The sequence below is a fragment of the Meriones unguiculatus genome, chromosome 3 (genome assembly GCF_030254825.1).
Source record: "Meriones unguiculatus strain TT.TT164.6M chromosome 3, Bangor_MerUng_6.1, whole genome shotgun sequence".
Classification (NCBI taxonomy): domain Eukaryota; kingdom Metazoa; phylum Chordata; class Mammalia; order Rodentia; family Muridae; genus Meriones; species Meriones unguiculatus.
In genome coordinates, this window is record NC_083351.1 from 5,869,651 (window position 1) to 5,882,740 (window position 13,090).

General features: G+C 50.1%; 1 protein-coding gene across 1 annotated transcript in view; it reads right to left on the reverse strand.

Annotated features, from left to right (window-relative positions):
• Nucleotides 1-330: 330 nt before the first annotated feature.
• Nucleotides 331-13,090, reverse strand: part of LOC132653244 (uncharacterized) — a 48,576-nt gene continuing 35,816 nt past the window's right edge. The window contains exons 3-5 of the mRNA XM_060381250.1: nt 10,360-10,464; nt 4,434-4,491; nt 331-1,607 (exon numbers count right to left, since the gene is read on the reverse strand). Coding sequence (XP_060237233.1) covers nt 1,302-1,607; nt 4,434-4,491; nt 10,360-10,464 — 469 coding nt within the window. The 3' untranslated portion in view covers nt 331-1,301. The remainder of the gene's footprint in view (nt 1,608-4,433; nt 4,492-10,359; nt 10,465-13,090) is intronic.

Here is a 13,090-nt window from a genome sequence, read left to right on the forward strand (position 1 = left end):
CCATCGAGGTAGCTCTTGGGCATGACCAATGCCTCTATGTTCCTCAATGTGTGGGTCAAAGAGGACTGGCCAAATTAAAGACTAGCCAAGCCACCAAAGGGGAAGATGGCTCCTCTATCCAGGGTCTTTCTGCAGGCAAAACTGCCTTACGATCTAGGTGGTAGCAGGAAAAAGGTTTAAGGGTACAGAGGAAGACTCCAGGTCTAGCACTGTCTGTCTGTCTGTCCTGTCCATGTTTCTGGGCAGGACTGTAGAGATGCACCCTGCTCCACCAAGCCACGATTGCAATCCCCTGATTATTCAATCAAATATAAATGTGGGAGGCTGTGATCAGGAGGTTGATAAGATTTATAAGGGTCATTTGTGAAGAGTAAGTAAAGCATGCACAAAGGGAGAAGATTCTAGACTTCTAGGATTACAATGCTGAGATTACAGGTGTGTTTGACCATGCCGAATTCCAGAGAGCAGGTTTAACAAGAGGCCCTTGAGTTTTCTCAGCTCAGGAACATTAGATTTCTAGTAGAAAAGCCAAGGGGACATGTCTGGAGCTCTATCGGGGTGGTAGAAGCTCGGCAGTGAACAGCCAGTATCAAGATGAGGCTAAGTCTCGGCGGTTAAGAGCACTTGCTCTTGCAGAGGACCACGGTTCAGTTCCCAGCACCCATATGGCAATTCACAACCATCTGTAACTCCAGTGCCAGGGGATCCAATGCCCTCTTCTGACCTCTGTGGGTACCAGGCACACCCATGGTATCCACACAGTCACACACATAAAATGAATAAATCTATAAGGAGAAATGAAAGAGGACAGATGATGTACTGTTCTGACTCATTTGGAGGCAGGGTCTCATGCATCCCAGGCTATGACCCTCATACTGGCTATGTAGCCGATGATGACCTTGATCCTCCTGCCTCTGCCTCCCAAGCTCCGGGATTCGTCTGTGCACCGTCTCCCCCACCTAGCCTTTTAATGTTTCTTAAGCACACAACGAAGCAGCCTTTGTGCCGTGGCCATCAGTGTTGTGCAATGATCGCCACCATCTCTTTCCAAAACACTTTCATCACTCTCAACAGAAGCTTTATATGCCTTAAGCAATAGCTCCCCCTTATCCTTCCTCCTGCTCGGCTTTCTGTCTCCACGACATTTGCCCCTGGCACCCACTTACTTCCATGCACTGTCTTCAAGGTTCACCCCTGCTGTGCCATTGGTTAGTATCCCATGCCTTCTCAGGGCCAAACACTGTTATAATGGATGAGCAGATCATGTGTGCATGTGGGAGTTTATGTTTGGCTGGTTGGTTTTAAGATGTCGTCTTTCTACGTGGCCCAGGCTGGCCTTGAACTTCAGGGATTAATTCCTGCCCTATCCTCCTAAGTAGCTGGGGTTCCAGGACATGCCACTGTGAAATGAGACCATGTTTTCTCCATCCTTTCAGGCACTGGTGGACCGGGCTGTTTTGCTTCCTGGCACGGTGAATGATGCTGTGAAGAAGTGCCTGGCCCTGCTGTTGCTTGAGGATGGATCTCTTGCAGCCCAAGCTGGCTTTCAACTCCTGCTTCCCTTTCCTCAGCCTCCCAAATGGACGAAGCTGGGTCCAAATCCCTGGCTTCAAAGCAAAGGGGATTGAAAGAAAACCTTCAGTTATAAGAATTCTAGTTAATCATGCTCTGAACCCTGTTTTGTAGCACATAATATATTCAGTAGGATTTCCTCCCCTTCTTGTTCAGCTTGTAGATCTGGTTCCATGTGTTTCTGTTGTTGCCGGTGCTGACTGCTGGGTAGGGGCAGGGACCTAGCAGTTGGCCCTGCACCAGTACCTATGGGATAAATGGCCAGTTCTGGCAGCTGGCTGCCAGTGAAGTACAGCTGGCCTGGCTGCCTATTCTAAGGGCCTGGCCTGCAGTCCAGCAATCAGGAGGGCAGCCACACACCAAGGCTCACACCACCAATAATTTCCTGCCCTTAGCAACACTTTTTTTTTTCTTTTTTACAATACTTAGTTATGTTAGCAACAGAAACCCTAAAGTGGGCACAATGGTGCATGCCCATAATCCCAGCTCCTCGGGAGGCTGAGCCAGGAGCATAGTCTGATCTAAGGGTAAAGTTGGGGTTAACCTGGGCAACTCAGGGAAGTATTTCCTTAAAAATAAAGACACAAATTTAAAAAGAGCAATCGATACTACATGTTTTCTATTATGTTTCAAATTCTCAAAATGTCACCAATAGGGCTGGAGAGATGGCTCAGAGGTTAAGACACTGGCTACTCTTCCAGAGGTCCTGAGTTCAATTCCCAGCAACCACATGGTGGCTCACAACCATCTATAGTGAGATCTGATGCCCTCTTCTGGCATGCAGGTGTACATGCAGGCAGAACACTCTATATATAATCAATAAAAGTCACCAATGTTCAGATAAAATTTATAATCATTACAAATTATTATTTTTTGAAATAGTCTCACTGTATAGCCCTGGCTGTCCTGAAACTTGCTGTGTAGACCAGGCCAGCCTCAAACTCACAGAGATCCACCTGCCTCTGTCTTCTGAGTGTTGGGGTTTTTGAAATAGGGTCCAGGCTGGCCTGGAACTCCTGATCCTCCTGCCCCCTCACCTGTCGAGTGCCACCATGGCTGACTCATCACTGTCTTAGGCTGCTTTCTGGCACGTAGTGTGTCAACAAGAAGCAGGTACCACTCTACACCAGACTGATTTCATCATGTATTTGAATACTCCTGTGAACCAAGTATTTCCCTTTTGTTCTGGGGATTGAACCCAGAGCCTCACCTGTGTTAAACAAGAGTTCCTTTTATTTTACATTCGACCTTAGCTGAAAGCCCAAGGCATACAATATACTTCTTTTTTACACTAATCTATTATCTTGAGTTTTTGTTTTGCACTTTTTCTTTTTTTGAGAAAAGGTCTCATTGTGTAGCCAGCCCGGAGCTCAGACCTGCCTGCCTTTCTGCCTTTTGAGTGCTGGGATTAAAGTCATGCACCACCATGAATTTATTAATTTGTGTGTATTGTGTCTGCACATGGAGGTCAGAGAACATCTTTTGGGAGTCTGTTTTGCCCTTCCACTACATGGGTCCTGGGCATCAAACTTGGGTCATCATGGCCTCATCAGCAGAACCCCTTTGCCACAGCACCATCTCACAAGACTCTAGGACATACTTTTAAAATTTGAAATAGGGTCTCAATAAGTAGCTTGGGCTGGGCCTAAACTTGCATTCCTGTGGCCTCAGCCTCCCACAAGAAGGCACCACCGTACATAGCTTCCTCTGACTGACAACTTTTGTTTCAAAGCCACATAGGCTAGAGGGGCATGAAGTAAAAGCAAGGTAAAAGGTGTGATGTGTGACGGCAAAGGGCTTTGGTCCTAGAACTTGGGAAGGTAAAGGGAGGAAGATCAGGAGCGCAAGGCGTCAGCCAAGCCTACATACTGAGATCCCATCTCAAAAATTGGAGAGGGCGGGAATACGAGTATTATTCTGAAGTTTGGCATGATAGTGGGTGCCTGTAACCCCAGGACTCAGGAGGCTGAGGCAGGAGGATCATGACATCAAGGCTAGTATGGGCTACATTGTGAGAACCTGGAACAAAGAAGGAAGAGGAAGAGTGGGAGGAGGAGGAGGAGGAGGAAGGTTCAGCAGCACTTGGAAGGTAGAGGCATGTGGAGCTCTGTGATTTCAAGGCCAGCCTGGTCTATAGTTCTAGGCTAACTAAAGATACATAGTGAGACCCTGTCTAAGAGACGGGGGAGGGTTTCCTTCTCCTTCCAGCTGAGAAGAATGCCAGGGGGGAAGAAGTGGCCGCAGCCACTGTAAAGAAACAAGAGGCTGAAGAAATGGTGGATCCTCTGTTTGAGGAAAGACCTAAGAACTCTGGCACCGGACAGGACATCCAGCCCAAAAGAGATTTCACACACTTCTCAAATGGCCCCATGACATCGGGCTGCAGCGGCAAAGGACCTAGCGGCTCCGAGTACCTCCTGCGTTAACCAGTTCACCCAGGTCCTGCGCCGGCAAATAGCTACAGGCTGCTTGAGCTGGCCCACAAGTACAGGCCAGAGACAAAGCAGGAGAGAAGCAGGGACTGCTGGCCCTCACTGAGAAGAAAGCTGCCGGCAAAGGGGTCGTCAGCCAAGAGAGCACCTGTCCTTCGCACAGGGGAAGTACAGTACAGCCCCCACCGCAGTGGAGAGAAAGGAGCCTCAGCCGGTAGTGATTGCCCACGACAGAGACCCCATTGAGCTGGTGCTCTTCCTGCCTGCCCAGGGTCACAAGAGGGGGGTCCTCTACTGCATCATCAAGGGAGAGGCCAGGCGGGGGCGGCTGGTTCACAGGAAGACCTGCACCACTGTCGCCTTCACACAGGTTAACTCGGAAGACAGGGTGCTCTGGCTAAACTGCGGGAAGCTATGAGGACCACTTACAATGAGATCCGCCGCCACTGGGGTGCTGGGTCCGAAATCCGTGGCTCGCACTGCCAAGCTGGAAAAAGCAAAGAAAGAAGAACTCACCACTAAACTGGGGTAAATGTACACTGCTGGGTTTTCTGTACATAAATATAATAAAAAATTAAAAGAGGGGGAGAGAGGAGAGAGGAAAAAAGAAAAAGCGATCTTGCTACGAAGGTCTGGCTTCCCTTCCCTCGCTGGGTGCCTACTCGTTGACGCTTTTGTGCTGGCAATGCCCTCTGCTTGCCACCAGGTGGCGACGCTCCCCCCATGTCAGAGGTTTGGGGCTTCCTGCCCCACTCCTTTGTCCTGGAGAGGAGAGCTGGGCTACTGGACCATTTTCCTATTTTGTAAAAATATGGAAATTTCAAGCATGTGCAAGGCATATGAGCCCCAGGGAGCCGAGAGCCAATCTACACCCTGTCTGTTGAGCATGCCAGCCAACCGGAGTGTGAGGGCCCCACACACCCAGGATCCGGCCTCGGAGTCTTCAAGTTCATCAGGCTTGACTGCTCCATCCCTGACCCTGCCTCCCAGACCTCCACGAAAGCCACCCAGCAGGATCCCAAGCCTCCCTCTCCTCTCAAGCCTGCACACTGCTGATGTGTCTGATGAAACCCTCCAGTGCCCACTCACTTCCTCCTGCCCTGCCGATCAGGAATTACAGAGCAGCTGACTGGCACTCCCCAGGCTCTCTGCCGGTGGCGGCAATCGAGAGCCAGGAAGAGTTCCGACAGCCTCACAGCCTTGGCAACCACCATGACTGTGTCACAGACTCTGCCAAGGCCTCTTCCTGGGGATGGACACGAGTCCTGGGCTGTTGTCTATACCTCGACGGAAGCATACTGTTGAGATATTACAACTGGGTTATGAAGTACCCAGAAGATGCCGTGGGGACATGGGGCCTCCTCCGCATGCCTGCTCTCTAATTACTGATGCTGGCTCCTGCCTCATGCGGTGAGTGGAGACAGAGCTTTTCAAAGATGATCGGATTAAAGTGAGGTCATTGGGCAGGCCCCCATTTAACTGATGTCCTGTTTTGATTTTTTGCCTTAATTTTAATTTATCTAAACAACTCCTTTTTAAAGGAGTAAGTTTGTTTAAATGACACGTTTTTATTCTATGCTTTGCCTGCATATATGTCTGTTGGATCCCTGGGAACTGGACTTAACAGACAGCTGTGAGCTGTGGGTGATGGGAATTGAACCCTGGTCCTCTGGGGGAGCAGCCAGTGCTCTTAACCCCTGAGTCATCCCTCCAGCACCAAAGGAAGTTCTTTTCTTGCTTGTTTTGAGACAGTGTCTCACCTTGTAACACTGGCTGTCCTGGAACTCACTATGTAGACCAGGCTAGACTCAGACTCAGATCCGAGGACAGAGCATTCTTTAAAGGCCCCAGGGGCCTGGCTGTATTCAAGTGTAAACATGTGTGCATACACATACACAGCTTCTGATTGCTGTTTTTAATCGTTTTATTTTGGAAAAAATCGTAGTCAGATGGAACATTACAGAGCTTCCACACCTGCCGGACACCTAGCATCTTGCGGTGGGACCTTCCTACACCAGGACCAATGCAGTCGCAGTGGCCAACCCAGGGTCCCGGGCTGCTCAGCACACGGAGTCCCTGACCCAGTGCACTGACCCCCAGCACTAGACAAACCAACGCTAGCATATTACTTTTCTGTTACTTTTTAACGATCACGTTATGTTCTTATATGCCTACGTGTTTTCTCTGCATGTGTGTCTGTGCACCGCATGCACACAATGTCCACGGAGGTCAGAAGAGGGCATCGGATCCCCTGGAACTGAAAGTTTCAGATGGCTGAGCTGATGGGTGCTGGGAACTCAACTCAGGTCCTCTGGAAAAGCAGTAACTGAGCAACCTCTCCAGCTCCACTTTTCTGTTTCTTGAGATAGGATCTTGTATAAGGATCAGCTTTGAACTGATCCTCCTGCCTTCAACCCCTCAAGTGTCGGAATTACAGGTATGAGCCATCCCACCCAGCTGCCATTTCTGAATCCTTATTATCTAGATTTTTCATTCTTTCTTATGTATTTATGTGTGTGTGTGTGTGTGTGTGTATGTGTATGTATTTAGATAAGGTCTCACCATGTAGCTTGGGCAGGTCTGAAGTTCCCTAAACACAGTTCAGATGGGCATTGAACTTGCAGAGATCCACCTGCTTCTGCCTCCAGAGGCTATGATTGAAGGCTAATGCCACCACACCCAGAAATCCAGGCATTTTTGCAGGTGTATTATCTCTAAAAAGAACATTTTTCTTGTGCTTCTACTGGCACAAATAAAAGCCAAGCTGGTCTGGAAAATAAGGTTTTTTTAAAAAATGTCTTTATTTGGAGCTGGAGAGATGGTTCAGGGTTAAGAGTACTGTCTGCTCTTCAAGAAGACCTGGGCTCAGTGCCAGCACCCACATGCAGCTCACCCCTGTCTGTAACTCCAGTTCCAGGGCTTCTGACACCCTCATACAGACATCCCTGTACGTAAAACATTAATGAACACAAAACAAAAATTATATATATATATATATGAAATAAAAAAATGACTTCACTTGAATTCAAGCTAATACACAGCAGAAGCCAGAGCGTGGCCCCTTTAATTTAAAGTCCAGGGGTAGTCAATTACTGGGGGAAGGAGGGTCAGACATTCTTGACTTCTGGTGGAAAGCTGAAAAGAATATGTGAAGACTGTGATAGCAGGCCCTCATATGCGCTGCGGGCAAACCTTCTGGGAGACTGACTTCTCCCCTCTCTGCTCGGCATTCCTGACATTTCTTCAGCCCCACTCAGCCCACGCCCGCTTCCCCAGGGCTGGAGAGCTGAGGGCGTGTGTGGTTGAGTGGGTGCAGGGCACGGTCCGTCCACCAGGCCTCATTACAAAGGGGCCCTCTCTAAGGGCAGCGCTCAGTGCAAAGGTCTACACATGGGAAGAACAATTCCTGCGGGAAGGAGCTTGCTGAAGAGGGTGGCTGCACACCTCCCCTTGACACCAGGAGAAAGGGAGGGGGATGGGTCTCATGACAGATGCCCATAATCCCAGCACTTGGGAGGCTGAGACAGGAGGATTGCTTCAAGTCTGTCTTCGTGATAAGCTGCACGCTACCCAGGGCTACACATTGAGACTCTGTCTCTGGAGACCAGAGAGCCACCAAGATGGTTCAGTGGGTAAAAGAGCTTGCCACACAGGCGTGACCGGACTGCCGACCTGGTCTGGAATCCACATAAAGGTGAAAGGAGAAAACTTCACACAGCTGTCCTCTGACCTCCACACATACACACCTCCCTCCGCCAACACACACACACACACACACACACACACACACACACACACACACATACACACACACAATGCAAAGAAATAATTACTGAAAAAACACCGGAGAAAGAAGAAAGGTGTCTATCTTCATTCTAAGGTTAGACCCCAAATGGCAGAGGTTCCCCCAGGGTCCTCAAGGCATCCTGGGTCTGGCTTTGGCTAAAAAGGAAAGCTTGCATGAGGTACTTCTCCCTTGACCCCCTTGAGGGTTTCACACTGTAGCTCAGACCACTGAATTAGTTATCTTCTTGAATGCTGGGATTGCAGGCCTAAGCCACCAGGCCTCATCCAGGTTTTCTGAGATGCCTTTGAAATACATCGTGAGAGCAGACAACAAGGGTTCGCTCAGCAACAGATCTGAGCCTGGGCCCATCTCCAGGGACAGCAGCCCAAGACTTGTGCACTCAGTCCCTCACTGTGACTTGCATGTTTGGCTACCTTTGTGTTTGGGGCCGTGTGTCTGTCTGCACAATGCAGACTCTTGATGGCACATGCTGGGGGCATTTAGTGTGGGACTTCCCAGCTAGCGTACCGTTCCTTCCCGGGAGAAGATGGAAGCAACATCCAGCCCTCCTCCTAAGACCACACAGACAAACTGAGGCATGTCTGTGCCAACGTTGACTCTGGGGAACCAATGAGTTTATTGGGCACATAGATGAGGGTTATTTACAGGGGTGTGGGTGTGCCTCCTTAACAGGCGACATGTACCCAGCAGGGATGAGGACTTCCCGTAGCTGCACAAATGGCAGCTGTCTGTGAGCTGTCTCCCCTGGTCCTCTGCAGTCCCTCCCAGAGGCCACCTGCCTTTAAAGCAGAGCTGCATAGAGCAGGTGGAAGGGAGCAGCTGGGCCTAGGTGAGGGTCTTGTGACCCTCCTCAGCCCTCCAAGAGGAAGTATAAACAGTCAACAAGCCCAGCTGGGATAATCCTTTTGCAAGGGGGCGTAGCCGAATGCCCCAAGATGGCAGCTGCTTGGCTAGGAGGATCAACATACAACACACACTCTCCATAAATGCTGTAATTATTGCCCCTACATGCAAGCTTCTCTCAGCCGGAAGTGGCTCACACGCCAGTCCCTGTGCACCGCCTCCCCACCCCAACACCGCCAAACATGCTCCTCCTGGGATGCTGACGGCCGCCTCCGCAAGCGTCCCTTACCGACCAGCATGGTGGAAAAGCTTCCAAAGTCCTGGCCACTCTCGAAGGTCTGTGCATCTCTCTGCATTTTCTTCCCTCTCGGCCCAACAACGTGCAGCACTTCTAGGGCAGTATACTTGCTGATTGCTTCCTTCGCTATTACTCACAACAACCAGCTAAGACACTGCCAAAGAAGCACTCACAGCCGGCCGGCCCAGGCTGAGGGTCTGCGGACAGGCGCGGAGCTGCTGGAGGACGGAGAGCGCGGAGGAAGCTGAGGTGTGTAACAGACCTACCAAGGCAGTACAGACTTCTCCAGCCCCCTGATGCCAGCATGCCGACACAGGGGGGAAGCAGGGTGCATCGGCACCTCCCTGACCCAACACCCACAGAGGACGAGAGTCAGACTTCAGCTGGAGGGCTAGCCCCACCAGGAGAGCTTCAGGAATACCTACCGCTTCCACTCAGAGGCTGAGTCAGGAGGTTCCTTTGAGTTCAGGAGTTCAAGGCCAGTCTGGGCAATACAGCAAGACTGAAAAACAACAACAGCATCAACAACAAACAAACAAACAAACAAACAAACAAAAAACAACAAACAAACCAAGAGGCTGGAGCGATGGCTCAGTGGTTAAACGCACTTGCTGCTCTTGTAGAGGACCCAGGTTCAGGTCTGAGCACCCACATGGCAGCTCACAACCACCTGAAAAAACAGTTATGGGAGTGTGATGCCCTCTTCTGACCTCTGGGGGAACCAGGCACACACACAGCGTACACACATCAGGCAAAACTTAATACATTAAAAACTTAAATACATTAAAAAGAGCTGGTCACAGTGGCACTCAGGAAGGCAGAGGCAAGCGGATCTCTGTGAGTTCGAGGCCAGCCTGGTCTACAAAGCAAGTCCAGGATAGCCAAGGCTACACAGAGAAACCCCGTCTCAAAAAACAAAACAACAAAAACAACAAAACAAAACAAAAAAACCTATTAAAATAAAAATGGCCAGCGAGATGGGGCAGCGGGTAAAGGCACTTCCTGTCAAGCAAGGCAGCCTGCGGTAGATCCCAGGAACCACGTGGTGAGAGGGGAACGGACTCCTGCAAGTTGTCCTCTGACCTCCACACACATGCTAGGCCATGCACATGCACCCCGCACCCCCAATAATCAAACAAAGTGATGTCAAACAACAACCTTCCCTCCATCAGACCCAAGTAACCAGTGGGGCTGGTCAGGCCTGAAGATCTGAGACTGGGCTCAACGGGAAGCGTCTCTTCCGGGACACCTCATATAGTCCTTCAAATGATTAGATGAAGCCCACCCCTTCGCGGGTGGGGGATACCCTTGACTCAGGAAGCCGCAGTCCTCCGCACCAGCACCGAGGCCAGTGTTTGGATGGCTGTGGACTCCAGCCTGCAGTTACACAGAAATCTGCCCATTACCTGTAGTCTGCCTTAATATGCAGCAGCTGGGCTGGGCCGGGCCAGTAGTTCAGTTGATAGAGCCGTTGCTTGGCAGGTCCCAGGCCTTGGGTTTCATCCCCAGCCCTGTAAACAAACAAACAAACAAACAAGGATTCAGATTAATACATCCCTCAAGCCCATCAAAGAAGTTGCTTTTTGTGATGGATGGTAGTTAACAGAGACCTACAGCTGGACCATGGGCAGAGAACCAGGCCATGGGGGTGTCCAGCCCGAGATGTGGCATCAGTCACACTCCTCTGGTCTCAGGGATCACCTCGGAAGGGGGCGGAGCAGGAAGACTGTAGGAGTTGGATATAGTGATTGTCTGCAGAGACACAGAGCTCCCCACACATGACGGGGGCCACTGCACACAGGAACTTGGGGGCTGTCACTGCATTCACAAGACCCGCACAAGGTCAAGGCGGCCGAAAGCCCAGCATGGACTGGGGCGGGTTCTTGGGGTCCAGCCCTAGCTGAGGAGCCACTGGCAACCGGTGGCTGCTGGGGAGGGGGCTGTCAGGTTCTGCAGTCCTTGGGGGTTGCCTTCAGTGAACAGAGCTGCACCCATGCACATGTAGGCAGCATTAAATGGTGGGAGGAGACTATGAGAGAGAGCCTCTGCAGCTTGGGCTCAGCACGCTTGGCTGCCCTGCCTGTGGCTCTGTCCTCTCATTGTCCCCTGACTTGTCACCGACTGTCACTTGTGTTGACCCCCGTGCTACCACCCAAACAGAAAGGATCAGGCTCGGAGGATGTGGCATCATTTCCATCCCCACAACAGCTCTTAACCTAATGCCAGACATAGAGCAGAGCTCAGTACATGATTATATCCCACGAGGCAAGAGAAGCTGGAGCCTGAGGCCAGCCTAGGTTATACACCAGGACTCTGTCCCAGGGAAAACGGGGCAGGGGGCAGCATCTCAACAGCTGCTGAAGTAAGGGCATCTGCCACCAAGCCTGAAAACCCAAATTTGTTCCCTGGAATCAACATGATGAATAGAAGGAAAAAAAATCCCAGAAGTTGTCCTCTGATCTATACATGCATGCCTCCACACACATAAAAGAAGAAAGAAAGAAAGAAAGAAAGAAAGAAAGAAAGAAAGACTTTTTAAAAAGAGCTTAGCATACTGTCTGAATACTTGTCATCCTAGTACTTGGGAGGCAGAGGCAGGAGGAGAGCCTGGGTTACATCAGACTGCCTTAAAAAAGAAAGACAAAGTAAAACAAAAACTTTGTGGGAGGAGCCTTGAGGCAGTCAGTGGACTCACCAAGACAGCCCCTTCGGCACAATCTCTGTGAGAAACCAAAAATCTATGAGCCCTCCCCAACTCCCCTGAGTGGAGGGAAGCCAAAGACCACATCAATGTCCTCACAGAGGTGTTCCCAAGAAGAAAAGCCACGTTCGTGAGAGAGACCCGCTGAGGCTGAATTGCGGCCCTCTCTAAGTGTCTCTAGGAAGCAGTGTTCTTTTCCCTTGCTCTGGGAAGCACAAGGACAAGAGCTTGAAGCATCCAACTTGGAGGGAGGACAGCACTGAGGACGATCATCATGGCTCTGCCCGCACTTCCCAAATCCTCCTGGGCTTTGCCACCACAGAGCTCAAAGACATTGGTTTCTCGGTCCTTGCACAGATGTCATTGGAAAGGCTGGTAATCGGAAAGGTGATCGTGGCTGAGGGTGAAGGAACCCAGGCAGTTCCCAGTACCCACATGGTGGCTCAAAACCATCTTTAACTCCTGTTCTAGGGGGATCTGATATCCTCTTCTGACCTCCACAGGGACAAGGTTTGCATATGGTGCACAGGCACAGGCAGAAAATAAAAAATATATATAAATAATAAAAATATAAATAAATTAAAAAATATATATATAAAAAAAGTCAGGGTAAGATCAAAGTGTGACAGTGCCTGTCTCTAATGCCAGCACTCAGAAGGGAGAGGCAGGAAGAGCAAGGCAAGCTTAAGGCCACCTTGGAGTACATAGGGAACTCCAGGCGAGCCAGGAGACCCATACAGAAACAATGGAAGACTCTCAGGAGACACTACCAATCCTTGCTGCCCAGCCCAGGCACTCCAGGAGCTACCTTTACTTTCTGGGAGAAAAGAGCAAAGTAAAGCAATCAATGTCTGTCATCTACTGGTCCCCTCCGCCCCACAGTAGGTCCTGGTAAATGGCAGATGACTTCTACCTGGCTTCTGGGGCTGCTGGCCAGCAACCTGTGGCCTCTGCTCTGGTGGAGCTGGACGCTCAACTGACAACCTCCTTAGTGTAACACATAAAAAAGCAATGGTTTGTCCTTATCTTTTGGGTTATCTCCCAAAAGAATTGACACAGAAAGACTATGATTTATTTTATAAGCCTAAAACATAGGAGCTGGGCAGATGCCAACCCTCTAAGCTACACATAACAAGCTATACATACCAGGTCACCTGCCAATAAGTCATCCTGTCTGCTTCTGTTCCATCAGTCTGTCTTCATGGCCATGTGCTCATCATCCATCCTCCCACGGTGACTTCTTTCTCCCCTCCTTCCTCTCTAAGATCCTAAGCCAGGGAACCTAAGCCCTGCTACTTCTCTTCTGCCCAGTCACAGGCTTCAGCATCTTTATTAACCAATCGGGGATAATTGCGGAACATTTCTTCTTATCACTTGGGTAGAGGAGATGGTTCAACATTAGCAACAATGCCCAAGGCAGGGCGGTAACCAGATCT